The 27,173-nt window shown below is 39.9% G+C and overlaps 1 protein-coding gene across 2 annotated transcripts; it reads left to right on the forward strand.

Annotated features, from left to right (window-relative positions):
* The first annotated feature begins 1,192 nt into the window (after positions 1-1,192).
* On the forward strand, positions 1,193-19,900 carry COPB1 (COPI coat complex subunit beta 1). 2 transcript variants are annotated; one of them, XM_041415117.1, is made up of 23 exons: positions 1,234-1,321; positions 1,696-1,924; positions 3,831-3,982; positions 4,647-4,876; positions 5,489-5,658; positions 5,852-5,966; positions 6,519-6,611; positions 7,146-7,283; positions 8,238-8,357; positions 8,793-8,900; positions 8,993-9,139; positions 9,544-9,689; positions 10,699-10,795; positions 11,390-11,550; positions 12,098-12,218; positions 12,573-12,800; positions 12,977-13,156; positions 13,951-14,095; positions 15,674-15,793; positions 16,123-16,268; positions 17,469-17,558; positions 18,282-18,437; positions 19,570-19,900. In XM_041415117.1, the coding sequence occupies exons 3-23, from the start codon at positions 3,892-3,894 to the stop codon at positions 19,627-19,629; spliced, it is 2,862 nt and encodes a 953-aa protein (XP_041271051.1). In that variant the 5' UTR covers positions 1,234-1,321; positions 1,696-1,924; positions 3,831-3,891; the 3' UTR covers positions 19,630-19,900. The 2 variants fall into 2 exon arrangements, with proteins under 2 accessions (XP_041271053.1, XP_041271051.1); XM_041415119.1 differs by lacking the exon at positions 1,696-1,924 and having other exon boundaries at positions 1,193-1,321.
* Positions 19,901-27,173: the final 7,273 nt, after the last annotated feature.

The following is a 27,173-nucleotide window of genomic DNA, read 5'->3' on the forward strand; positions in this document are numbered from 1 at the left end:
GAACAGGGCTTTTAGCTCACTGGGGCTGAATTGGAGTAACAAAAACCCACCACAAGTTCCCATTAGAGGTCTCCTGAGCTGAGCTGTGGAGTCCCTGCATTGCTCCTGAACCAGCAGGTTCTGCAGGGCTTTGTCCCTTCAGCTTGTGTGCACCTGGTGCTCTTTGGGTTTAAGCTGAGTGCCACAAAATTTGGGACTAACAGTGACTTCCTCAGAGTCATCTGGCAGGGAGGCCCAGTGAATTGGTGCTTCCTGGGTGGGATGCTGTATTTTAAGCAAGAATGAGTTCAGTCTTTTCTATGTTGGATCATTCTAATATAATTCTCTCCAATGATTGCATTGAAAATTACAAGGAACAACCTGGGGTGGACCCTCATAGGCCCTGATAGCCTGCTCACTGACCTTAAATAAAAAAAACAGGCCTGGAACTTGCAGATTAATAATTTATTAATATTTATTAATTAAACAAAAATTACTAAGTCATGGTGCTGTCTTGCATAGGCTTTAAAGACAGTCTTGAATCCATACAAATAGTTCAGATATGAAAATAGCAAAAGGGCAGCGTCACGGCTGCATATTTGGTTTATGAGCGCTAAAAAAACCCTGCTTTTTCCTAAATTTATTTTTATTTTGGTTTTCCCCTGTTATTTTTCTATTTATTTCCCCCTTTACTCATTTTCCCCCTCTTCCTCATTTTCATTTTCCCCCTTAATTACTTTTTCACTGTTACTTATGTTTTCCCCTTCATTTATTTTTCCCATTGTTTTTTTCCTCCTTTTCCTTCCCCTTGCTTCCACATCCCATTGTTTTTTTTCTCTCCCTTTGCTTCTCTCCCCATTGTTTTTCTCTCTCCCCTTTTTTCCCCCGCATTTTCCCTCCCTTTGCTTTTCCCTTATTTATTTATGTACCCTCTCCTATATTAATTCCCCGTAATCTATTTTCCAGTTCCTTACTAATTTCCCTCAGTTGCTTTTTTTCCCCACCCATTTATTTCTTGTTTATTTTTCCCTTTACCATCTCCTACCCCCCCCTTTTATTGCCTTTTCTTTGTTTGTTGCCGTCCATCCGTGTGGGGTTTTCACTCTTAGTTTCGGTCGCTATTTTCCGCTCTTTTCCCGCATCCCAACGCGCGGGGCCGTGACGTCGCAGGCGCCGCCCCTCCCGCGGCACCGCCCCTTTCGCGCTGGCGGGAGGCGTGTCCCTCCGCGGCCGCCGTACGCGCGATGTGGCCGGGGCGGGCGCGGCTCCACGTCAGCCATCGCCGGAGCGGCAGCGCCGCGGGCTCAGCTCCGCGCCGGGACCGGCCCGACCCCACCGCCCGGTACGGAGCCGCACGGCCGGCCCGCCGCGGCCCCGGGGGGCCGCGGGGAAGGAGCGGGCGCCGCTTCTCCGCTGGGCGCCGCGAGGCCCGAGGCCTCAGGGCCCCGGCGGCATCTTGCCGGTGGCCCCCGGCAGGGCCCGGGGGTGCGGGCGGCTGTGGGAGGGCTTGTGGCGCCCCGAGAGCTGCGGGTCTCGGGCTTTGCTCGGGGGAATGGCAGGCGGACCCGGGCGTTGAGGGAAGTTTTGTCTCGTAGCTTAAAATGCCCGGGTTTGGAGTGGAAGTAGGAACTGGGACATGGAGGGAGAAATAGCCCTGAGCCGGCTGGAAATTTGTCGGGATTTTTTAGTGAACATTTTGAACACTCTGTATTATAGCTGCGCGTCAGTAAAACGGTGCATCCTCGAGGTTTTGGTTCATTTGGTGCCCCCGTTCCCAAGGCTCCCCGGGCTTGTCGGTGGCGAGCAGACGTGGCTTTTGTCTTCCTGCGCTCTGTAAACTCTGTAACTTTGGATTCCCCTGCGTGCCGAGGTCTGGTTGTGGGTGCTCATCCCTGGAAGTGTTCGAGGCCAGGTTGGATGGGGCTCCGAGAAGCCTGGTCTGGTGGTAAGGAGTTGGAATGAATTGGTCTTTAAAGTCCCTTCCGACCCCAACCCTTCAGTGACTCCCCACAGGGGACAGAGATATTACTGCTGGAGAGTTAAAGCAGCACCTGTGTCTGTGTCCCTGTGGGCTCTCAATGTCTCTGATTTCAAGTCTTTGTGCCTTGCAAGGAGGAAAACTGGGTGGTTGTTCTCCCTGCCAAATCTCCCAGCTCTGTGTTTTAGGAGAGTTGTATTTCATTGCTGCTTTTCAGAGCCCAAAGTGCACTCATTTATCACACTTCAGAGATATGATTCACCGTGATTTTGGAAATTCTGCAGCTGAGGTCTTTGTATGAGTAAAGAATACCTGCCCTGCTTTCACAAGGATCTGCTTTATGGTCTGTGTGAGTTGTTCTTGTAGGTGAAGGTGCTGGCTGCAGGGCTTTGAGGCAGGAATTCTGGGTAACAGCGTAGGAAAAGTAAGCAAAAAGCTGCTGCTGAGGCAAGAAAAGAGTTGGGAAAGCCCTCTGAGATCATCAAATCCAACCTTTGACTGATCACCACCTTTGTCAACTGGAGCATGGCACTAAGTGCCACATCCAGTCATTTCATGAATGGGTGGTTTATGTAGATATTTGTAAGCAACAAGGTTGAGGGATCTGGGCCTTAAAATACAGAATTCATAATGGGAACAGGAGTGTTTCCTTAAAAATTTGTATTGCAAGTATTTTTTGGGGTGGTTGTCGTGGTGCTGATTGATGTGAGTTGTTTTCTTGTGTGGAGAAAGAGACAGCAGCCCAGCTCAGCACAACTTCCCTGCTCCCTGTTCAGAGTGAGGGGCTCTGGGTGCCCATTTGATGAGAAAAGGGAGTCTCAGACTTCCAGACAATTAATATCAATAAAAGCTGATTTATTTTTGACACAATTTCTGTAGAAAGCACAAAACTGCTAATGTAATAAACAGTAATGGTTTTTTTTTGCTGTGCTTGTCAGTGTGGTATCACAGCATTAGCCAAGCAAGCTCAAGCTTGAGCATTTATCATTACTTAAGAAATAGAATAAAAAGGTTGATTTGATCCTAGATGTCTATTACATAATGAATAAACAAAGAGGAGAATGAGGATTGATACAACAAAAGGGTTGATTTGATCCTAGATATCTATTACACAAGGAAAAAACAAACATGAGAATGAGAATTGAGCTTAATAGCAGATTTCATTACATGGACTGCCAGGCACACAGCAGCTTTGATAGATCTGTAGCCTTCTTGTCCTTTTTCACCATAAAAAAGTCTTGGTTTCCTCATTAGTGTCTAATGGAGACAGTAGAGTTGAACTGATCTGATGATCCCTGGCAGGTAAAATGCTTCTCTCTCCATCACTTGGTCTGTACTCCCATCCTTGGTTTCTGCTCTGTTGGACCTTGTGTTCATCTTCAAAGCTTCCTGCATAGACTGATCCATCTTGTTAATTGAGTCCAGAACTTTATCTTTTAGTTTTTTCTTTTTTTTCCTGTGGAGTCTTTCAGCTGATTTTGCAGCTCGGGTCATTCACCTGGAGGGGCACAGGAGTGCAGGGAATGTAGTGGGGATATACAGCTGGGATCAGGGAATGACTTCAGGAGGGAGAAGCTGCTGCATTCATTTGGCTTCAGTCAGGTGCCCTGTACACTTGTGTTATCCCTGAATGTGCCCAGAATATTGGAAAGATTTTGGTTTTTTTCTGTTGTCTCTGAAAAATGTCATGCTCTTCATCTTTGTGGTGCTCACAGGAATATTTTAGGGTAACAGCCAAGCAAGAAAGCTTCTGCATGCAGCTTCTCAAGAAATCCAGCAATCCCTTCAAGCCATTAAGTCAGTTACAATTATGTTTTTGTGTTTGTTAATAAAATCTTTTAACTTTGGGATGTTTTGTTTGCTTGGTTTTTAGGTTGTCTGACATTTGTGTGAAAATAATTCTTCCCTTGAGAGGACTGCTGTAACCAAGAGCCATGACTGCTGCAGAGAACGTGTGTTACACCTTGATCAATGTTCCCATGGACTCAGAGCCACCTTCTGAAATCAGCTTAAAAAATGACCTAGGCAAGTCTTGGCAGTGACTGAGGGATACTCCGTCTTACCTGAATTATTCTCTCATTGTGCCTTTCCTAGAGTACTGTTTACATTTTGTAAGCTGAAACAAGTCAGTTTCGTGTTTATTTTCTGTTGAGTTCTGGAAGATGGATGTTCCTCTGTTTGCTGTGTTTTGAGAAACTTCATGATATTGTTTTATGTGCTTTGGTGTACTCCACACTCTGTGCAAAATCTGAAATCTTTTTTTTTTTTTTTTTTGAGAGTTTTAAGTAATACCTGCTTGGGCTAAGGCAGATTTGAGCAGAATTTTTTAGAATAAGCAACAAATTCTGTTGTCACTAGCCAAAACAGCAGTGTTGGTATCTGTGTGACATGTGTGACACCACAGCGCATTGTAGTATCCTGGTATAAATTTAAGCATTAAAACAGCCTTGGAATTTGAACTCATTCAATTCCAATATATTGATCTTCTGATTATTCCATTAATTCCATGCTTATTTTTAAATATCTCTTGCTTCCTCTGTATCCTTTAATAGAAGTAAAGGCATGGATTTTATTTATATGCTGTATTTCACTCCTTCAGAGAATTTGGTGTCTTCTGACACTGAGGATCAATATTCCTGTTAAAGTAGCTGTGACATGTCAGCCTTCCTCACTTCATTTTCTCCTCTAGAAAAAGGAGATGTCAAGTTGAAGACAGAGGCCTTGAAGAAGGTAATCATTATGATTCTGAATGGTGAGAAGCTGCCTGGGCTCCTGATGACCATCATACGTTTTGTGCTGCCTCTCCAAGACCATACCATCAAAAAGCTGCTGCTCGTCTTTTGGGAGATCGTGCCAAAGACCACTCCAGATGGCAGGCTCCTGCAGGAAATGATCCTTGTGTGTGATGCATACAGAAAGGTATGCTCTTGTTTATTTCATTGGTTGTGTTCCTCTGCTGGATGTCTATAGAAGGGGTAGCATTTTGTGTTACTGATACAAATAAATATTGTTTACGCTCAGCATTTCCTTCCTATCAGTTGTGTCTCAGTGCTTCAGAGCTGGATAAATGCAGATAGGCAGCAGACCAAGGAGTTTTGTATTCTTTTACTGATACAACTTAACAAAAATTTAGTGCTCTGTTTCCTTGTCGGTGAGCATTAAAGGTGAGGGGTAGCATAGTTACCATCTTCCAGGCATCTTGGGACAAGCTGTGGGTCATAAAAAGACACTATTGTGGTATATTTGGGAAACACCTTCATAAAGATATTAAAGAGCTTCAACTTTGGGAATGGGTTGGAAAAATATAATCCAGAAAAAAAAAATCCTACAGGCTTTGTAAGTTTTATTGCACATAAACACATCCTTTAAATATTGTGGGGCATCAGTGCTTTAGGAAAGCATTTCTCGAGAAAACAGTGAGGTTGGGGATGTTTGGAACTTGTACCATGGGAGAGCTGAGTGTGGGAGAAGGAGGTAAGTGCATTCATCTGCTGAGTCTGGCATTTCAAATATGCTTCCTGTTGCTTTTAGGATCTCCAGCACCCCAACGAGTTTATCCGAGGCTCCACTCTGCGCTTCCTGTGCAAGCTGAAGGAAGCCGAGCTGCTGGAGCCCTTGATGCCGGCCATCCGCGCGTGCCTGGAGCACCGGCACAGCTACGTGCGCCGCAACGCCGTGCTGGCCATCTACACCATCTACAGGTGCCTGCACCAGCCAGGCTCAGTCCTGCACGCACAGCTCCAGGGCTGCCTTCAGCTTCTGAGAGCTCAAGTGTTTAGCACTCCCTAGTGTGGTGTTCAGAATTTTTATGTTTGTGTGCCTTTTGTGTTTAATGTGCGTCCTTGGGTTCTTCTCCTTGCCAGCATCTCTTAATTACGTTTTTTTCTTGTAAAGGAACTTTGAACATCTTATACCTGATGCTCCTGAACTGATCCATGATTTCTTGGTGAATGAGAAAGATGCAAGCTGCAAAAGAAATGCATTTATGATGCTGATTCATGCAGATCAGGTGAGGATACCTGCCCTCGAAATCATTTGGTTTAATAATTGTTAAAATGCTGAGTAACTAGCCAGTAGTTTGTTGGTAGTACAAACTACTTGTATTCATAAAAAACCCCATGTGTGGTAGTGTTAATGCTTTCGTGGGATATGTGGTACTGGTAATGTAGGTCTTTAGTGCTCTCTTTATGTTAAAGGAGAGCTGCTCTATTTGGTGAAGGTGATGAAAAATGTCAGCATAACCACACTGAGAAGTATTCCATTATTTTCTGTTCTAAAGTTTTTGTAGTTGCATGAGAAAGAAATGGCAGTGTCTGTTTAATGTTTTGGATTACTTGTTCAGCAGTCACTTTTGTTTCTTACTGCCTTTAGTTTGTCTCTCTTTTTTCCCTCTGTAGACAGGATGGATTATTTTTCTCTTTAGGTCTACAGTGTTTTCCTAAACTGTTGAAGCATTGCATACAGGCTGTTTTTTATTTTGATGTTGAGAATGTGCTTTGATTTAAAATTCAACTGAGTGAGCAAACTCTGAATAATGTAAAATAATTTTTCTTCTGTGTAGGATCGAGCTTTGGATTACTTGAGTACCTGTATTGACCAAGTGCAGACCTTTGGTGACATACTGCAGTTGGTTATTGTTGAACTAATTTACAAGGTAAAAGGGAAATGTCGTGGCACATTTAAAATAAATTTACACATTAATTTACAGAATTATATTAGACTGTTTTTAAAAAGGGATAGAATGTTGCTGGAAAAGGGATTGAGCTGGCTTCTTGTCCGTGTCAGGAATATGTCATTGCTTAATAGAGCTGAATAAAATTTGTCTCTTGAAATGATAAAGAGCTCAAGTGTGCACTGTACAGAGCAATAAGTCTCACCAGATTTGCTGTGATGGGGACAGAATTATCAGAGTGCTCTTGGTGGGCATGAGCAGGGTATCTCTTACAGAAGCTGTTAGAGGCTCTGCCCTTCCTTTTGGTGGGAGACTTTAAGACCCTGTGGCATTGCTCAGAGTTGTTGAGAATAGCTTTTGAAATTAGATTTTTACAGCTATGAATGACGCTTCCTGGCACCAGAAAAGGTTGTCACCTTTTGGTTAGCTTTCTCCTCTCTGTAGGACAGTGGAGCAGCTGAGCTGTAGGATTGCTCTTTTCTTTGTGTGCCAACTGTGGATCATTGTTTTATCAAGGTCTGTCACGCAAATCCATCAGAGAGAGCTCGGTTCATTCGCTGCATCTACAACCTGCTGCAGTCCTCGAGTCCTGCAGTGAAGTATGAGGCTGCAGGTACTCTGGTTACACTCTCCAGTGCACCCACAGCAATCAAGGTATGAAAGTGATGTTTTCAGCTCTTCAGTAGCTTCTAGTGCACTGAAGTGAACACTGTGTGCTGCGTGTTGATGCTTGGGAGGGAAGGGTTTAGTAACATGGGCTAGTGCAACACTTCTCATGTGAAATACTGTCCTAAAGTATCTCTTAGAACTGGTCACAAAAAAAGACTGAGCAGACCTGGAGCTAGTGGATTTCATGTCACTGTGGTAGGGCACAAGCTTGAATACTGTGCAGACTGTTGGACCAACCTACGATCTGCTTGGCCTAGTTTGCAAAGCAGACTACAGCTGAAGATTTCAGAGATTGAATGAAACTTTTTACTCATGAATATGACTCATTTCAGACCAGGGCAGAAGCATAAAGCAGTGAAGATTCATGTTGATTGCTGATTGACCTGGGGTTCTTAGTTTTATATTTCTACAGCTGATTATTGAGGATCACTTTGAAGTTTTGAATTTATATGGAAATGTAAAAGACAGGTTATGCATGGATTTAGAGCATTGTAAATAGTAGTTTCCAAAAGTCAGGGGGGTGAGTATGAATTCCAGCATTTTTGGTTTGGCATACCCTTTTTGTTAAGTAGACACACTGTACATAGAAGCTGTCATTAAAACCTAATCTAGGTAGACTAATACTGCCAACTCTTTTAAGTTGGTTTTCATGCCCTGTTGCATATTTCACAGCTGACCCAAAGCATGTCAGATAACGGTCTTTGAATTTGAAGTCAAGTCTGTGTACTGTAAGCTGATGCCATTGTGAGCCTTCATGTGTGACTTTTGTAACATGGTGAACAAAAAATTTTAAAGTCTGTTTATCAGGTTAATTTCTGTGCCAACTCTGAGTAGCTGCTTTAATAGTAAAATAGAAGGAGTCTTTTCCTCAATTTCCGAAATGTTCCTGTTTATCCTCTTCATGACTAAAAGAACCAATTTTGATCCTTTTCATTTCAGGCTGCTGCCCAATGCTACATAGATTTGATTATTAAAGAAAGTGATAATAATGTGAAACTGATTGTCTTGGATCGTTTGATTGAGTTGAAGGAGCATCCCTCCCATGAACGAGTGTTGCAGGTATGTGGAGTGTCTCTTTTCCTGTAAGCCTTAGGAAAGAAAAGCCTTCAATTACAAAGCTCCCAGGTTTTTGCAATGTATGGAGAGAAGAATTGAAGTTTCAATTTCCTGTTGGTATGTTTTTGGTAAAAATGTATTGGATGGACTTCTATGTTTCTGACTTGGCTGCTTTTATTGTCTGCATAAAAATTAACAATGACAAATGCTGCCCTGGTTTTAAGGTTTAATGGTGTAGCTGCATAGGAGACTTTTGTGTAAATGTATTAAATGAACACTGAGGAGTTCTAGTGCCTATTGCTTGCTCGTCAGTAGATCATATATTATGTATATAATACAGCAGAAAGGCTTTGAAAATCACTGAGGACTGAAATTTAGAATTGTATGAAGAGGAAGTAATTTAAAAGGGCAAAATACTTTACTTTGTTATTGTTTCAGGATCTAGTTATGGACATCCTCAGAGTGTTGAGCACTCCAGATCTAGAAGTGCGCAAAAAGACCCTTCAGCTGGCTCTGGATCTTGTGTCTTCAAGAAATGTGGAGGAGGTAAATTATATGTGCTTTTGATCCATTACACTATTTTCTTTCTTTTGAAAAATGTCACTTTAAAAAAAAATTTGATTTGATCTTTTCTGCAGCTTGTGATTGTTCTGAAGAAGGAAGTGATTAAAACTAATAATGTGACAGAGCATGAAGATACAGACAAGTACAGACAGCTCCTGGTTCGGACACTGCATTCCTGTAGTGTTCGCTTCCCAGACATGGCTGCAAATGTTATTCCAGTGGTATGCAAATATTTCATTATATTCTCATCACATGTGTTACACCAGCTCCTGCAGAATTGCTGGAGCTGAGGTGTTCCTAATAGTGGCCTCATAATTAACCTCACAGGAGCCAATGCTATTTTAATTCCTAAAGAAACATAGGACTTTTGATGCTGTAATTATTATATTTTTGAAGAACATGAGCTGAAGAGGACCTTTAAAAATGCAATAATTTGTATCACTAGAAAAACAGTTTGGGAATGTGATAATTGATACTTGTTTGGAGTGTACTTAAGGTTGTTTGACTTCAGTTTTTTTTCACTGGAGATCCATAATGAATTTTATTTTTCTGAACATAAGAGGGAAATACTATTGTACAAACTTCTGTGCTGCTGTTTGTGCTGATGTTTAATCTTTTGTGGCAGCTGATGGAGTTCCTTAGTGACAACAACGAAGCGGCAGCCGCCGATGTCCTGGAGTTTGTGCGGGAAGCAATCCAGAGATTTGAAAACCTCAGACCTCTTATTATTGAGAAGATGCTTGAAGTCTTTCATGCTATTAAATCTGTCAAGTGAGTCCAGAATATTATATCAAACAGACTTGGGGGCACCTGTGGCTCACTTGCATTGAATGTATATTGTCATTAAATACTGACCAAAATCCACATTACCCACACAGAGTGACTCTGAGCCTAGATATTTTGAGGAAGAGAATTTCTAGGTACAGCTTTCTTCTTGCCTACCTGGGCAAGAGATAAATTGGATATTTGTTGCATTGAATAAACAAAATAAATTTGATTTTAATTTCTGTGATGCACTTGATAATTGTAATTCCTCTTGCTAGGAAATAGTGTTGTTGATGAAGGCCAAACATAAAGTAATATATTTATTAAAACAATTCCTAAGGAGTTTGCACTTGTAGGCAACTGGAAATACTGAACATCTGTTAGAAAACCTAATCTAACATTGACTGAGCTTTACAAACTATAAAGCTATTTTAGTACCTTTCAAGGCTCTAAAACTTTGCTTGCTGTTGGGCCTGTAAAGGTTAAGTTATATGAGAATTTCTCTGTGTCAGAAGAGCACTCTGTCACTCTCCTAATACACAGAAAACTCTGAATCCCATCTCCATTGTAATCTCATTAAGTGGGGAAAAAAATCCCTCTGAAGCTTTGCTGTTCTTTTCCTAATCTTCATTCTTGTTCCGGTTTTTCATTTTCTCCTGTATAATGGAAAAATTAGTTTGTCTCAGTTAAAAGGCGAATTTAGAGCTGACTTTATTCACATGCAGTGGAGTATTTCATTATGATCACAATGAAATTTAATTTTGTGTATTTCAGGTTTAACACAGATGGAAATAAATATGTAGCAGAGAATATATCTAATTTGATGTAATTTTTCATGAGTTTACTGAGGCTTAAAAGATAATTGTTTTTGATTTAACCTGCTTTTGTCAGTTATGTCCTTTTGAATTTCTCAAGACTGGCCTTTACTACCTGATAAATCACTTTAAACCACTCTTCTTGGTGATAGTTTGGGTATATCACAAAAGCATGATTTAAATTACTGTTCTTGTCTCAGGATTTATCGAGGAGCATTATGGATCCTTGGAGAATATTGCAGTACAAAGGAGGATATACAAAGTGTGATGACGGAGGTTCGCAGATCACTCGGAGAGGTGTGTATATTTTGGGGGTTTTGTGTAAACTGTGTTTACTCTGTGGTTTTTCCTGCCATCATGCAGTGGGTTTTCTAAGAAAAGGTATTTTAGGAAGATCAAGTAAGATGCAACAATGTACTGGGGATTTGTGATGGGACTTGTGTAATGGCATTTGCCCAGGAAATCTTAAGTAAAAAATAGTCAGGGTTTTGCATTCATTACTCATTTTTTTCAAGTAGCACACTTGGGCTGAGAATAAGTGATATCTGTTAAGATAGGAGTTGGTAAATTCTTTATTTCAGAAAATTATGACATCTTTAAGATATGATTTAATTATATCCAGTAGCAAAGAAAAAATGCTTTAAGTCTGGGTTGTTCTGAGAGAATGACTTCTGTAACAATTAATCAATGAGAGCTTTACTGCATGTGTAGGAAGCTTCTGTATGTATTTCAATATCTGCTTATTTCCTCAAATTCTCCCCAATCCCATGCACTGTAGCTGACCTTTTGTTTATAAAAAACTCAATAATGCAAATAATTTTTATTAAAACCTGCAGAACAAAAACATTTCTTGTATTTTAATTGTAACAGTTGCTTCCTGCTCATTTCTAGATCCCAATAGTAGAATCTGAAATCAAGAAAGAAGCTGGTGAGCTCAAACCTGAAGAAGAGGTGTCTGTGGGTCCAACCCAAAAATTAGTGACAGAGATGGGCACTTATGCAACACAAAGCGCTCTTAGCAGTTCCCGACCTGCCAAAAAGGAAGAAGACAGGTATTAGTGATTTCCTGCTTGGCCAGGAATGACTTGGTTAATTTTTATCTTTGTTTATTTGAGTGGTGTTATCTGTCATGCAGAGTTCAGTGGTTGAGGGAATTTCCTGTTTTAAGGTATTATCCCAATTAACCAGTACAGGAAGTTGATCGATTGCTTAGGATTTGTAATCAAAGCTTACTGTGCAAATAAGTGCTTTATTAGTTATGATATCCTAAATTCTAGTTGATTTTTTTTTTTTTTTACTTCTAAAGCTCTTCCACAGTTTTAGTTGGGTACAGAGATACTGCCTTTAGATTAAAATATTTTCTTCACTTTATATCACTTTGCACTCCAACAGCTCTCTCTCCCTAGTCCACATAGAAATGACTGTGTGACTTGTGGAAATCTCTGTGTCTAAAAAATTACTTTGAGAAGGTAAAAACCCAACCTTGTGAGGAGTTTCAAACTTGTTTTGCTTGTACAATGTGAAAGTTAAGATATCAAGAGAAGTAGGCTGAAGACTGTCATCCAAAAGTAGTTTTCTGAGGGTCATTTGTCTTTGCAGACCTCCCTTACGAGGATTCTTGCTGGATGGAGATTTCTTTGTTGCAGCTTCCCTTGCTACAACTTTAACCAAGATCGCTTTACGTTATGTGTCCCTAGTTCAGGAAAAGAAGAAACAAAATGTGAGTCATCTCTTGTGTTTTCACATTTAAAGAAGAGCTGCTTTTTGCCTGTTTTCTTTTACAAAGATGCAAAATGGGTTAAGTCCAGAGTAAAGTGCCAGTTATGTGATCGGATAATAATGATAGTTTGGATCACAAACAGGACCTGCTGCTTTCCAGCCATTCTGTCTAGACAGTCTCTAAATCATTCTGCTTGGTTTCAGATAACAAGTACTAAAAAACTAAGTAATATATTCAGAGATGTTATGATTTGATTAATACGCACCTTTTTCTAAATAAGTCAGAAGCCAACGTTTCTTTAAAGCTGTGGAAAATGCAATAACCTTCTTCCATTCTCTTTGTGCTCCTTCTCAGTCCTTTAATGCTGAAGCTATGCTGCTGATGGCCACTATTCTCCACTTGGGAAAGTCTTCTCTTCCCAAGAAGCCAATTACAGATGATGATGTGGATCGTATTTCGTTGTGTCTGAAAGTGTTGTCAGAGTGTTCTCCTCTCATGAATGACATTTTCAACAAAGAATGCAGGCAGTCCCTCTCTCACATGCTGTCAGCCAAGCTAGAAGAGGAGAAACTTTCCCAGAAGGTGAGCTGTTGTAAATGTGTAACCATAAACACTTGGAGTTTTTACAGATGTTCACATCGAAGCTGGTCCCAGAAATGTCACCATTTGACTCTGTGTAGGTCAGCCATTATTTGACTGTTTTTCTGTGCTGGGGAATGGAATTCACTGCAAATTCTTGAATTATTCTCTTCCTGCAGAAAGAATCTGAGAAGAGGAATGTGACAATTCAGCCAGATGATCCCATTTCCTTCATGCAGCTTACTGCTAAAAATGAAATGAGCTCAAAAGAAGACCAGTTCCAGCTTAGCCTTCTTGCAGCAATGGGAAACACACAGAGGAAAGAGGCAGCTGATCCTCTTGCTTCCAAACTTAATAAGGTAGTGGGAAATCAGTGCTTCAATTGTATGCATCACTTTGGGAACTGCAGACTGGAACTGATGAACCAGACTATGCTGCTTTATTGGGAAGACCCAATTATATCCTGGTTGGGATCAGAAGGAAGAAAAACACTTGTGCTAATAGTTTTTACCTTCTCAAATGGGAAGAGGAAGAACAAGAAGGAGACTTGGAGAGTGCTGAGCTGGTGGAATGTGGAAAAGAAATTAGGGTTTGCTGCTTTGAAATCCCAATAAAGTTCATGGGGCAAAGAGCAAGGACACCAGAAGTGATTAAGATCCCCTTTGGCTGCTGTATCCTATTGCCAAGTGCAGTGCATCCTTATTTCACTCTCTTTATGCCTTTTTTTTTTCTCAGAACCTGCTGAGGAGGTTTAAAGAGAAGAAATCACTTGAGTAATTCATTAGTTAAGAGTTAAACCCCCAGACTTTGAAAGAATGGATGATTTTTTTTTTTTGATGTTTGAAGTTACCTTTTCATTTTAAGTCAGCATTTCTTTGTGCTGCTGATCATCTTAAGAATAAATGGCATTACAGTTCATATTTTAGGAACTTAATAGTTCAGAATTCATTTCATCTGGAGAGGGTTTATATGTGTATATAAAGATATAGTGTGTATGCAGGAGGACTTGTGAGGGAAGGCTACTTGTTTTGGAGGCCCATATGAAAGAATAATAAATTTAAGTGTACTTTATTCGTATTTTTTGTGATTGTTTGAATGATTCTGTGTTTTAAACTGGTTTCTGAGAAGATGAATCCCTTGGCTTGTGTCACAGGTCACTCAGCTGACAGGTTTCTCAGACCCTGTGTATGCAGAAGCCTATGTCCACGTCAATCAGTATGACATCGTGCTGGATGTGCTCGTGGTCAACCAGACCAGTGACACCCTGCAGAACTGCACCCTGGAGCTGGCCACGCTGGGTAAGGGGGCCTGCACTGCTGCAAACAAAGCAGCTCTGAGGTTCTGGGAACTGGGCATTACCCTGCTGTAAGGAATTCCTGAAACACTTCCAAAGTGATGCCAGTTAGTCGCCATTTTGAATGCCTTTAAAAATATACTGTTTTAAATATTTCGTGGAATTTTCTATATACTGACACTGACAGTGCAATCTGATGATATAAGTCATGGTCAGATTTTATCACTAAAAACATAGTGTTCCATTTCCCCTTCTTTTTTCCTGAGATATAGACAGGGTTTTTTTATGTATTTATTTTTCATTGTGCTGCTACCATAGACAGGAAAATAAAAATAGGTCAAAATCCCAACTGGCATGGAGCAGAAAGCCATCTGCCCTAGGTGGTTTTTGCACTCAGCCTGAGGTACTTAAATACTGCATTTATTCCACTGAAACCATTCCCTGTACCAACAGCTGAACCAGAGTCTTGCTTGGACAACACTGAGGCTTCATTAACTTATCTTAGAGGAGTCACTGGAGCAGATAATTCAAGAACAGTAACCAGTTTCTTATTAGTTGTCCTCTGCTTTGGCAGTCAGGAGCTGAAATACACATACAATATGCTAGGAGAACTCACATTATGTACTTTTCACTATGGTAAACATGACTGGAGGGGCATAACCTTTGTCCTAAAATTTTGTACATAATTTGATGAGACTAATAATGGAAATAAATCAAATGGATGCATTATTTAATAGGTTGTGTTTTTTATTTGTCAGCTCAGTAAAGTGGAATTGTGTATTTCCCAGCTGATGTACTGCAAAAGCTGACTTGAGGCATCACTCCCGTGTGTGGAGCTCATGCTGTTCATGCTGTGTTCCCAAGTTGCAGTTTAATAGAATTAAAGAGTCTTTCCAATTGCTTACTGAAGGATTAGTAAAAATGCATCCCTTAGTGTTTCCTTGGAGCAATTATATTCAGAATCAAGGGGAGCAATTATATTCAGAATCAACTTGTTTATGAACAAGTTTTGACCTGTTCATAAATAGCTTAGTGCCTGTAGTGCTGGACGTTGTACTTTGAGTTTGAGGCACTTGACTATAGGGTTAGGCCTTACAGGTGATGTCAGTGATTAAAATACAAGGTAGAATTAATACTTTTGACCTGTTCATAAATAGCTTAGTGCCTGTAGTGCTGGACGTTGTACTTTGAGTTTGAGGCACTTGACTATAGGGTTAGGCCTTATGGTGATGTCAGTGATTAAAATACATGGTAGAATTAACCATTTCCTTGATAAACGAATACTAAACTCCATCCAAAGCTCATTTAATTCAATATTTGCATTTGTTTTCAGTGGGGTTTGGGTGAACACAGCAATATTTTAACTGAAATTTGTGTGTCGTGTAATTTATCTTGCAATTAGAAAACTATAAAAAAAAGAACAACCAATTCCAAATCAAGTAATATCTTTATGGTGGTGTTTAGTGCAGCTCTACAGATGCAAAAATTGAATGATAAGAAAATAAAGAGCTGTTGTTCAGAAGCAAAGCTCATTGTATACTGCTAGTGTTCCCTGGTTTCATCTCCCATTTTCTTTACACAGGTGACTTGAAACTTGTGGAAAAACCATCTCCTCTGACACTTGCTCCGCATGATTTTGCAAACATTAAAGCTAATGTCAAAGTTGCTTCAACAGAAAATGGAATAATTTTTGGTAATGTTGGTAAGTAAACAATTTCATTGTGCAAAAGTAACATGAATATGTTGCATTTTTAACTGCTTAATGAGCTCAAAAAGAAGTAAAACCCTTCATATTGGGAGAAGAAATTAAATTACAATGTAAGAATAATTTGTGATGATTTAAAAAAAAAAATAATCTGTATCACTGTTACTTAAAACCATCATAGAATGTGCTACCTTTAGGATGATTGTCAGCATGAGATTGAGCAAGGGTTGACTGCTGTTAACTGGCAGATGGTAACTCAGCACCCTTATTAAGTGCAAATTCAGTTTTTGGAACATTCAGAAATGGTTTTGTGTGTTCTCTTGCAGTGTACGATGTCTCTGGAGCAGCCAGCGACAGAAACTGTGTGGTTCTCAGTGATATTCACATTGACATCATGGATTACATCCAGCCTGCTTCCTGTACAGATGCTGAGTTCAGACAGATGTGGGCAGAATTTGAATGGGAAAACAAAGTTAGTTTTTGGGGTTTTTTTTTATGTTACTTTGTTGATGAGATACAATTCTGTCTCTTGTTGTACAGCAGCATTATCTATTACCACATAAACCTCATTGAACATCCTCATTGGATGTTTGCCTCAAGCAGCTTGTTCTCTTACAGCTATCTTATCAGTTTCACAAGCTTAGCAATGCAATAACTGGGTTTTTGGCTTGCAAAAGAGGTTGTGTGCATTGAGCTTTACCTCCTGTATGGAAGCTGTCCAAGCTGACTGGTGATTGCTGTGTATTTTGGCTCAAAGGTGAGATGACAAGTGTAAGTTTACACTGAGGCTGCAGAATTACTCATGCAGCTCAGCCTCTCCAGTTCTTAATCACATTGTCCTGTGAGTTGCAAGGGACCTTTTAAAGGTTGTTTAGTCCAGCCCCTTGCCAGGGGGACAGGAGCATCTTTCTTTCACTTTGATACTTTGCAGTACAGCTGTAGCATGAAGTTCTGGGTGCTGGGTAAGACCAGCAAGACAGTGCTTACACTTCATAATAACTAAGAGTGCCCAAACCTGAAGAAAGGGTTTAAGGGAGATGATATCATATAAGAATGGAATAGAAGCAGAATAAGAGATATTTTACATGAACTGTAGCCTTGTGTGATACATAGGTGTGCTCACTTGAGACTAGATTTAAATGCCTAGGGGAGAACTTGTGCACAATATATTGTAATACATGATATATGAAGCCTTAGTAGTTTGAAGCCTTAGTCTCCTTCTAAGAGATATGTTAAAAAACAATTTAAACAAGGCACATAATATGCAATATGATAAAGCCAAGGCGGCCCAGAGAGCTTTGTTGCTAGAAGGGGAAGATGAAAGAAATCTTTATCACTGGTTAAAAGCAAACTTTGGACTAGGTATTGCTTTTTCTTGTTCTGGCAATGTGTAAACTATTCAGACAAGGAGTCCACTGTTTGCTATAGAGAATCTAGGTGTTCAACAGAGTATCATATTCAAATTCTCCATCTTAACGAGTGGAAGGGCAGGAGGGGAACACTTCCTGTGATGCCACCACATAGTGGGAAGTGCATGCTGCTTACTGAGTATGCTGTTGCTCAAGGAGGAATGCAGAAGTGATCTCCTTTATGGAGCCCTGAAGAAGAGATTTCAGAAATACCTGAGGTGCTAATTAAAGTAATTGCCTTTTTATTTTTTTCCTTCTTGAAGGTAACAGTGAATACAAATATCATTGATTTAAATGAATACTTACAGCACATACTGAAGTCAACCAATATGAAATGCCTGACTCCAGAGAAGGTGAGTTATTTCTTGGAGAGTTTTAGATACCTTTTTCAGTTCCTGTGCTTTATTATTTAATTTGTTCAACATTTGTTGTTAATATTCTTAGAAATGCCTGCTTACAGAATGAAATAGTACATACACCTCAAAGCTTTTACTCTGAAATTAGTAAAAGCTGATAAATGTTACCAAAATTCTCTGTAGTCCCAAGGTGGAAAATCAGAATGTCCATTTTGATTCATAGTAGCTAAGCTGTAGCATAGACTTGATGGCACCATCTGTTTACATAAAGGGGTTTTATAGTAGCTCCATATTTTTTCCTTCTCTGACAAAATTTACCTTTCTTTTGCCAGTTTAGCCTTTTTGTGATAAAGCAAAATAAATACATAGAATAGCTACTTACTGTTAAGATATAGCGTGTATGATAGCTATTAGCTACTACATGTATAGTAACCAAATTAAATATAGTAGCTGTTTAGCTTTTTGCCATTTTGCTCTTGGTTGAAACAAACCGTAAAATGCCCTCCTGCCTTGTCTTGGTGAATTCTATAAACTGCATAATTCCCAGTATGAATTCTAGAAAAAGGCCACAACTGTTTCCCAGTGCATGATTCCCACATGTTACAAAACATTCCAGGTGAAGAAAGAGGTGTAAACATGATACACTGGTAACTGCCTGGGTGAACTAAACTGTGTTTAGAGGATTTTGGTCTTTTAGAAGTTCCCGTGTTCTTTCCACAGGCTCTTTCAGGCTATTGTGGCTTTATGGCAGCCAATCTTTACGCCCGTTCCATCTTCGGAGAAGACGCCCTGGCCAATGTGAGCATTGAGAAGCCGATTCACCTGGGGCCAGAGGCGCCTGTCACGGGCCACATACGGATCCGGGCCAAGAGTCAGGTAATGGGGCCTGCCATCCTCACCCTTTCTAGGACAATGTGCCAAGCACTCCTAAAAATCTGCACATTTTTGACAGTCTTTTCTCTGGTGTGTTGCCATAAAATAGGCTTTCGTGCCAAGATTTCCCAATTTTGTCCGTAGTGCTGCAAATAGGATGTTATATCTTACTTGCTTTTAAATAAAGAGCAAATGTGCCCCATGGTAGCATGATGTTTTTCCAGGCAAATTGCACATTTCAGTGTCACCTAACAAGGAAATTTTATGCATGTAATTGCTATTCACTGATTCTTTTTTAAAACAACAAAATCCCAGGGTTTTTAGTAGGAGGTTTTTTTTCTGTAGATATGAGTCTGCTTTGGATTTTAGAGTTTCTACCTCCCAACTGAAAAAAAAGACTGGGATTTCGGATAAATGAAGCAAAAACACCACTGTAATATAGAATTATTTTAAACAGTGTACAATAAAGGAGTACCTGAGAGTTTTCCTATTCAAAGAAAACATTTAGTTTATGTGATGTCACTACAAAGATTTTGGTCTGGTTTAAATTAAAGTTTCTGATATGTTACAGTGCCATTTTTACATAAGACTGCATTCAGTTACATATGCCAGCATATCTTGAAATCATTGTGCTATTGAATATGTGGATTTATTAATGCAGTTTCTTTTGATGGTTCTTCAGGTTTTGTGCAATATTAATCTGGCTCTGTGATTAAATAATTTTCCATAGCTGTGGTGCACTGAGTGTGCTGGTATCAGCACTGGGACTTTAAACAGTTGAATTTCAGTAACTGGACAGACAGTTGTAATTTCTCCCCTGGTAGTCCTCTTTCAATTGGTCAGAGGTCAAAAGGTTAAAATAGGTTTTATTCTTCTGCTTTTCATGTGTTATCAACAGTTGCCAGTTCAATTAAATTTCATTGTCTCAGTAATGTATGTAGACCTAACCTTTACCTAGTGAGTGATAAGGAAGTGAGCACTATGAAATGTACAAAGATGTGAGCAGCTAGAAATTTTCCATGCCACTGACTCAATAGATTTCTATATCTGGAACTTCAATTTTAATATAGATGAGATAAAGTTCTTTTTAAGTGAAGTATTTGTGTCATGATTGTTGTCTTCCTTTTCCTTACAGGGAATGGCCCTGAGCCTGGGAGATAAGATCAATCTGTCTCAGAAGAAGACAAGTTTATAAATTTTACCTAATGTATTTTCAGGTCTTTTACAGTTTAACCTTAGGTATGTGGCTTTTGGGATCCAGAACATCTCATATTCTTCAGTGTTCTGTAATTGTAGAAGCCAAGCTTTTGAGCTGAAAGCATTCCAGCAGATAATTTATAGGTTCTCCATGATTGATATTGAGCAAATTTTAAATCTCCAGGTTTTTTTTTTCTTTGTCCTGGAAGTCATGTTTTCTTTGTCTCTGATATATACTGATGCTCACAGTACAATAAACAAGTTATACCAGTACTGTTTTGTCTGTAAATTATAATCTCTGTATTATCTGATCTATATTGAATATCTGTCCAGGGGTACTTTGATGCTCTGAGAAGGTGGGAGTCTGTAATAGCTTAAGTGTGTACAATAATGGCTAGACCTGAATGTGTGAGTGTGTCATCATGATTCTTAAAATACTCTGGTATACCTAGGAGAATATAAATTTGCCAACTAAATTAAAGGCTGTATATTCTAGATGGTAATGTAATAATTTGGCACAGACAAGCTTGTAGTATCAAAAAAGAGACTGACAAAATTCAGCCCTTTCCAGCAAGTTGTAGAACCTTAAACTTTGTTTCTAAAGTGCTTTCCTAACAGGGTTATCCTGAGTAAAAACATTGCTGGCCGTGTTCTTACTTTTCAGTTACTGTGGAAAAGACAACCGAGTGCAGCATTAAAGCTGTAGCAGCATAAGCAGTTTTTCAGTGAAGGCAGCCATTGGCCGTGTGTGTGAGCTCAGGAAGGAAAGATTCAGACTCATTGTGAGCTTGCAACGAATTGAACTATGTTGGAAAGGAAGAGTTGTGAGTGAAGGTCAGGTCAGGATGTTGAAGTGAGTTAACACCATTTGGCTACTAAATCTTACGCAAATTAGCAGTGGATTAAAACATATAACCATAGATTGAAAATACTGTCAGCTGTATCTATTCAGCATTAATTCTGAATTTATTAAATTGTTGCAAGCAATTTCTTCTACAGAAGAGTGTCCAGAGCCAGCAGTGCTCTTCCAGTTGGCTGAAAGTCCTGCTGTTGGATTTCCACAGCTGTGACCTGCTCCAGAAGGAAAGAAGAGAATATTCTGAGCAGCTGATTGCCATTAAGGCCTTAGTGATGAAAATACCTTTCCTTCATCCTGAATAAGCACAAGGACCACACATATAAATTCTGAAGTGAAATTTTATCTGGCTAAAGGATGGCCCTAGAAATGCAATGCAAAACCTGAGCGTGGTTTTGCTGAATTACCTGTTTCTTTTTCATGTTTTGAAATCCCTGTTTGGTTTTGCCATTGGTTGTTTTTTTTAGTGAAAGCTCGTGCATAATATGATAGCAGCAAGAACTGAAGCTCTGAGTATGCAGGACTGCCTTGATAATGTCCTTATGTCTCTGCATGATCCCACAGCAGCTGTATTCTTTCTGGGGAGTTACTCCAGATTCACAAGGATGTAATAGAGATAAGCAAATTCTGATCTTATCTGCTCAATACTTCATAATTTGGGCGTGAGTGGTGCTGATGGGAGAAAAGCATTAAGAGTATGTTGTATGGGAGCTCCTGTGAAATTCCATGGATATCAGTATGCTGCTCTGGGATGAGTGTGGGGGATCTCATGCTGCAGTCACTTAAAGCCAAACCAAGATAAAAGAAAATCCTAGGAGTCCAATGGATGGTTTCATCTCTTCATGAAGACACTGTTGAGTTGTAAGTCAGTAACAGAGACTGAGTCATAGCTCTGTGGGCACTGACTGGTTTGGGTGGGATGAATTTGCTGACCACAGCCAAGGCAAGGATGTTTTTGGAGAAGGAGAGTGACTTCCAGTACGTGTTATCCAAGCACGCTTCAGTCACAATCTGCTCTCCTCTGTTGGAGAATAAAAAACATCCTGGCACGTGCTGACATCCATATTTCAAGTGGCTTTTAGTCAGCTGGGAGGGGAACATAATTTTGTTTGGGATATTTTTTGTAGTCAGGATTTTAGGGAAGGACATGGAAACATCTGTGCAGCAGAAGCTGCCATGACTTTAGGATTCATTTTCCACCTGCCATGCTTTCCAGCAGCTCTTCTGCAGAATTGGTTTTGTACAGACATTTTCATTGGTGGCATGCATTTTTTCAGTAGGCTGAAAACAAAAAACGTTAGATCTGTGTTTCATGTCTATGCTTCAGAGATGAAATTCTCTTCTTTTATACATCCATCCTATTGTGTTCTGGCTAAGCTTTTGCTCAGCAGCTCAGATAACAAATTGATTCTGGTCTCGTGCATACAAAGGAGTATCTTGCACAGACCATCACTTTTCAGGATCCACTTGCAGCTGTTTCACTGCAGTAAAATCTGGTGTACAGCTGTGGTTCTGAATTGTTCCAAACTTGGTATCAGAAGTTGTTATACTCTGTTTTCTGCACAGTAGTGTGTATTACATACACTCTCCCAGGGTTAAGGGAGTGTTACTCCACTGCTCTGATTTCAGAAACTTCTATAAGAACAGGAATAAATTACCAGGAGGAGTAAATGGAGCAAAAAGCTTGCTGCTTTTCCATTAAAAGTTTTAGAAAGTCATTGTGGGATTCAGTGTTAGAATAGCAGGAAACCAGTTTGTACTATGCTCCTGCTCGTGATGTCCCTCCTGTCAGGAATCAGGGCCAGGTTTCTTTATTCAGGGCCTCATGAGGATTTGTATTTATGTCTTATTTAGATGCTAACATGAGAAGCAGGAATGTTTACCTGAGGACAGGCAGATCCAGGCAACTCTTAATTGGGCGTCAAATAAGACTTGGGGCTCATCCTAAGAAAACATGAATAGGGAGACTGGATTTATAGAAACTTTATAGGCAAAAAAATAAAACTCAGGCCACAGAAGTGCTTAGTTTGTACACCAACCTTCAGAAAGGTTTGTAAGTGTTCTGTAAAGGCAGCTTTGTGCACCTCTGAGAAGTGTGAAGCCTTGTGTGAGGTGTTTACTCTCTGTTGTGTGCTTTTTGGCACAAAGCTGCAGCTGAAAGACTCAGTCACTTAATCCTGTTAGTTAGCAGCACCCCAGCACCAATTTAAAGCATTTTATAAATTCTTCAAAGTTTTATTGTGTTGTTACACCAGGGGGTGCTGTCTTGCAACTGATAAATTTTCAGAGGTTGTTTTTTTGTTGCCTTTTATTTTTAAAGTGTTAAGGAAGAAAGTAAAGGATCTGGTGCAGGGGTGTGCTGCAAGTTTTGTCATATAAGCAGTAGGGAGTAATTTTGGCCTGCTCTTTGGGTCACTTTCCATTGGTTTTTGTATATTTTTAGGTTGCCTAGCTAAGTGTAAGCAGTGCACACCAATTCACAGCTCAGATTACTAATACAGTACATCTGTTCAAACACTGCCTTTTCTCTAGAGATTTTACTTTTCTAAAGCACAGTGAGATAGATTTGGCTGTGCACAGCTGGCCTAGGGAGGATCTCCCATTTGAGAGACATGAAAATGAATTCACTAAGAAAGGCATGTAGGTGTAATATAAGAAACTCTAGCTGAAACTTTGCCTGTACATTTGTAATACTAACCTAGGCCATTTTCTGTTTGAGCAAAGCCATAAAATATCCACTGTATTTCACTAGATTTCTTTTATGTATATCTTCTGTAACTTGTGATTTTAACCTTTTCTAACTCTATTTTTTTTTTTATTTCATCAGTGATCCACAGCTGTTAAGGATAGAATGGAATTGCTTGCAAAATGTGATTTCTTTTGTTTTGAAAGATGAGCAAAATTCTTCCAGCTATAGATTGTAGTTATTTTATAATCTGGTTATAAAGTACAAGTATTTTCTGTATATAAAATGTAGACATTTTATACATGTCTAAACCAGTTTCTTTAGACAGTCATAAGATCTGCAGTTTCTGTGGCTTGTAAGTGCCTATTTTGCTCTTTCTTTCACTGCAATTTCATTTAGGAGAAGCAGAACATACTAAGCTTATTGTTATCCTGGCTCCAACTCAGAAGCAGTGTTAGTGGATCTCACTGTTCCTGCATCTTATTCACAGTGGTTTTCAGGTTTGATGTTTCAGGTTTTTCCTGTAATAGCTGATCAAAGTCTGCCACAGCAGATGGTCACACTACGTCTTTTCACTAAAAATGTGGTTTCTTCTTTTTCTCACAGTAGCAGAAAGAGTTGTAAGAATTTTATCATGCTTCTGATTTCTGTTACGTCCAAAGTTTGGAGATAAATTTCAAAATGCCATAACAAGTTCTTCATCTGATCTTTCAGAATAACTTCTGTCACTGATATTTAGACGCAAGAATAAACATTTCTGCTGTGTTGTTCTTAAGCTATATGTAAATATTTTATTACTTTGTAGAAATTTCACTTAGATAGGATTCCCTGTGTCCTTTTGTTTTTTCCTTCCTTGATTTTAATTTTTCACTGACAATGAGCTCTACATGATCTGGCCAAAACTACCATTATATGTTGCATAGGCATCCCTACTTTTGTTTTTCAAATGAAGTTCTGTCATTTTTTTTAATATCCATTGAATTCAGTGGTGCTAGTGGACCAGTTTCCTCTGAGCTATGACTAAAAGAGATTAAAGAGTGCAGAAGTATGCACCATTTAGCAGGAGTTTCTTTTTTGAGGCCAGGAATGGTGGATGACAGGCCTATGTAAGCCCCTTCAAATTTGGGAGGGTAGAATTTTCACCTCAGAGGTGTCGTAAACTTGTGGCAGAGCTGTGTGGGACCTGTGGGCACTGCAGACCCACTGGGTTAATCTCTTTTAATAATGTAGTGCATGTTTTTAAGTGGGTTCTCATCTGCATGTACAAGTAGTCTTTGGGATGGGCTCAAACTTAGCATGGTTTTAGGTGGGATCTCCTCTGCATGTACAGTAGTCTTTGGGATGGGCTCAAACTTAGCATGGTTTTCCTCCTGGTGGGACCTGAAGTTGTGACCCAGGCCACAAACCTGTGCCTCACTTGCACCGTGGCTGCCTTGACTGGCACAGTTAGGTCTGTCTGTGTGGGAACCCAGGGCACTGGGAATATTTCTTTGTCTGTTCTGGGGTGCCCTGACCCCCAGGGGAGCACTGACTGACCCTCATTCATGGAGGAAGTTTCCTAAACTTCAAGATAGACTAGAATCCAATGAAATGTGAAGTAGATTGTAGAGAGTTGTGTAGGTGTATCACTTAGGTGGAAAATTTAAGTTTTGGGATTTTTAGTATATTGTGAATGGAAGCAAGATGGAGGGCACAGGGTGTCATCCTGGGTTTCTTCTTCATGGGTGTGGGGGGCATTCTGGAAGGAAGAAGGATTCTTCTACCTTCTTCTTCATCAGTTTGGGTGACATTTTGTAATTGGGCAGAAAAGTCCACATTGTGGGTTATTTGGGATCAGTTATTGGGTTAAAAGGGAAAACAATCCAGTGTCAGTTCTTAATTAGATAGTTTAGTCTTAAAAGACCTTGCAACAAGAGGTTGTTAGCCATTTTGTGCCTTCTAATGAAAAGCTGCCGAACTCACAGTAGTGAGACTGTTTTAGTGATCAGAAATAATAAACACTTGAGTCCAAACATGAACTACTGTCTCAAGTGCCTTCAATCCAGACACGCAGAAACCGACAACTGGGACCCCACATCTGTGGGATGTGCACCTGGGACCAGGACCTGGCAACAGCTTCATTCCTGGCCAAAACCGAGCCTAGACTTGCAGTACCAGCATGGCAACAGGTCAGAGCAGATCAAAGCTGATCTCCAGGTGGGTGTCTGAGCTTCAACTCAGCCATGAGCTAACCTCTGTATTTCCTACCTCATGCTGAGAAGTAGCTGCCTGCTTGAGGCATTATCCCATGTTCTGAGACCTTTCAGACTGTTCCTGTCAGTAGGAGGCTGTTCTACATCAACAGGCATCTTGTCAAGAGACCAAATGCACAGTTCTCTGTACCACATGGGAGTTATGCTCTGGGCTTAAGTCTATTTGACCTTAAGCACCATCTTAAGTGCCTGTTTACAGTACTCCAATATCTGAAAACTGCAACTTGAAATGGTTCACTTAAGTTCTTGTATGTGATGCACAGGTTTGCCTGTGCATCGCACACAAGGCAAAGTGATCCAGTTTATTTGCTGAGTGCAGCTGATGTTGTCACTGTTAAAAAGTGAGGGCTTTCACTGGCTCCTTTTAATTACATCCACATTGGCATGAATTATTGTTCTGAGGAGAAAGAGTGGGGTTTTGAAGTCTTGTCATCTTCAAGGATTCTGTATCCTTTCATCTGTGCTTGAGCTTGAGGGAGAAGAGAAGGCAGCTTGAATCTGTAACTGATAGCACATGCAGCAAAGCACGTATCAGTAGTGGCTTCAGAGTAGCTGCAAGGTGCCACACCTATGCCCAGGAAGAGTCCTGCTGACTGCACTCACTCCTAAAACCCCTATAAATTTTCCATAAATATACCCCTATAAATAAACCTCCATAAAGTTTCTATAAATCCAGTCTTCCCCAGTTTACCAGGCTGCATTCAGGCAGCTGCTTACCTGCTCAGATGGCACCTACCTGCCAGTAAAAAGCCTGCTGTAGGAGCCTTCTTCTTTTCTGGCTCATCCAATTTTCTTTGTTATAGTTTACTTATATCAGTATTCCCATCCTGGAAAACAGGTTCATCTTTTATTCAGATCGTCAGGAATTGCCTTAGATTCTTAAGTGGGATCTTTTGAATGCCATATCAAACTTCCTTTTAATGGTGAAAGAAAAGATGCTATTAAAACTTAAATATGTTTGACCTGATAGTTTAGTGCTTGTGTTTTCAAGCATGTAACACTATTTTAATACATCTTGACTAAGAGATGCAATTATTGCAGGGTTTGGATGCCTGATCCATAAGTAAGAACAGGTGTTTTTTCCTACGCCTGTTCTCGCTTGCACTTTCAGATGTACAAGTTCAACAGTGCTACTATATCCAGCCTTAATAAATGGGAATGTTACCGTAGAAACGCCACAGAAACCTGCTCTTGCAGCAGGCAGGTGCTAAGAGCACATGAAGACATTTATCAGCTAATCAGTCAAACGTAATATTTATGGAAAATACAGATTGTGTGAGGAAATTGTGTATGGAATGCATTTCTTAATTAAGTGAAAAATCGGGAATTGTGTGTGTTCCAACCAATTCCTCATGTGTTGCTATAAAACATGAAGATACAAGCCCTAACAAATACATACTTTTATTACTGAAAGCATAGTCCCTAACTTCCCAAGTAAAGCACATAAATAACAAACCGGCAAATCTTGTTTAATCTTTGATCTTTTTTTTTAAACAATGTATTTTTGCATTGCCGTTTTTCTTGGAAATTATTGGAGTTTGTAACTGGAACAACCATGTTTTCAAAAGCTTGTAACTGATTTTTGTAGCAGTATTTAATGCATGGTACCTGGGAGCAGGTCAGTTTTTCTCGTATATCCAGGAAATCACCTTAGGACCTCAGTTTCATGGCTGTGGAGATAGGCTGCCACCGTTGTGAAGTGTTCTGAGATCTGCTGTTGAAAAGTTCTGTACAAAAGCTCAGTTGTT

The sequence above is a fragment of the Onychostruthus taczanowskii genome, unplaced genomic scaffold (assembly GCF_017590055.1).
Source record: "Onychostruthus taczanowskii isolate IOZ18803 unplaced genomic scaffold, ASM1759005v1 scaffold49, whole genome shotgun sequence".
NCBI lineage: Eukaryota > Metazoa > Chordata > Aves > Passeriformes > Passeridae > Onychostruthus > Onychostruthus taczanowskii.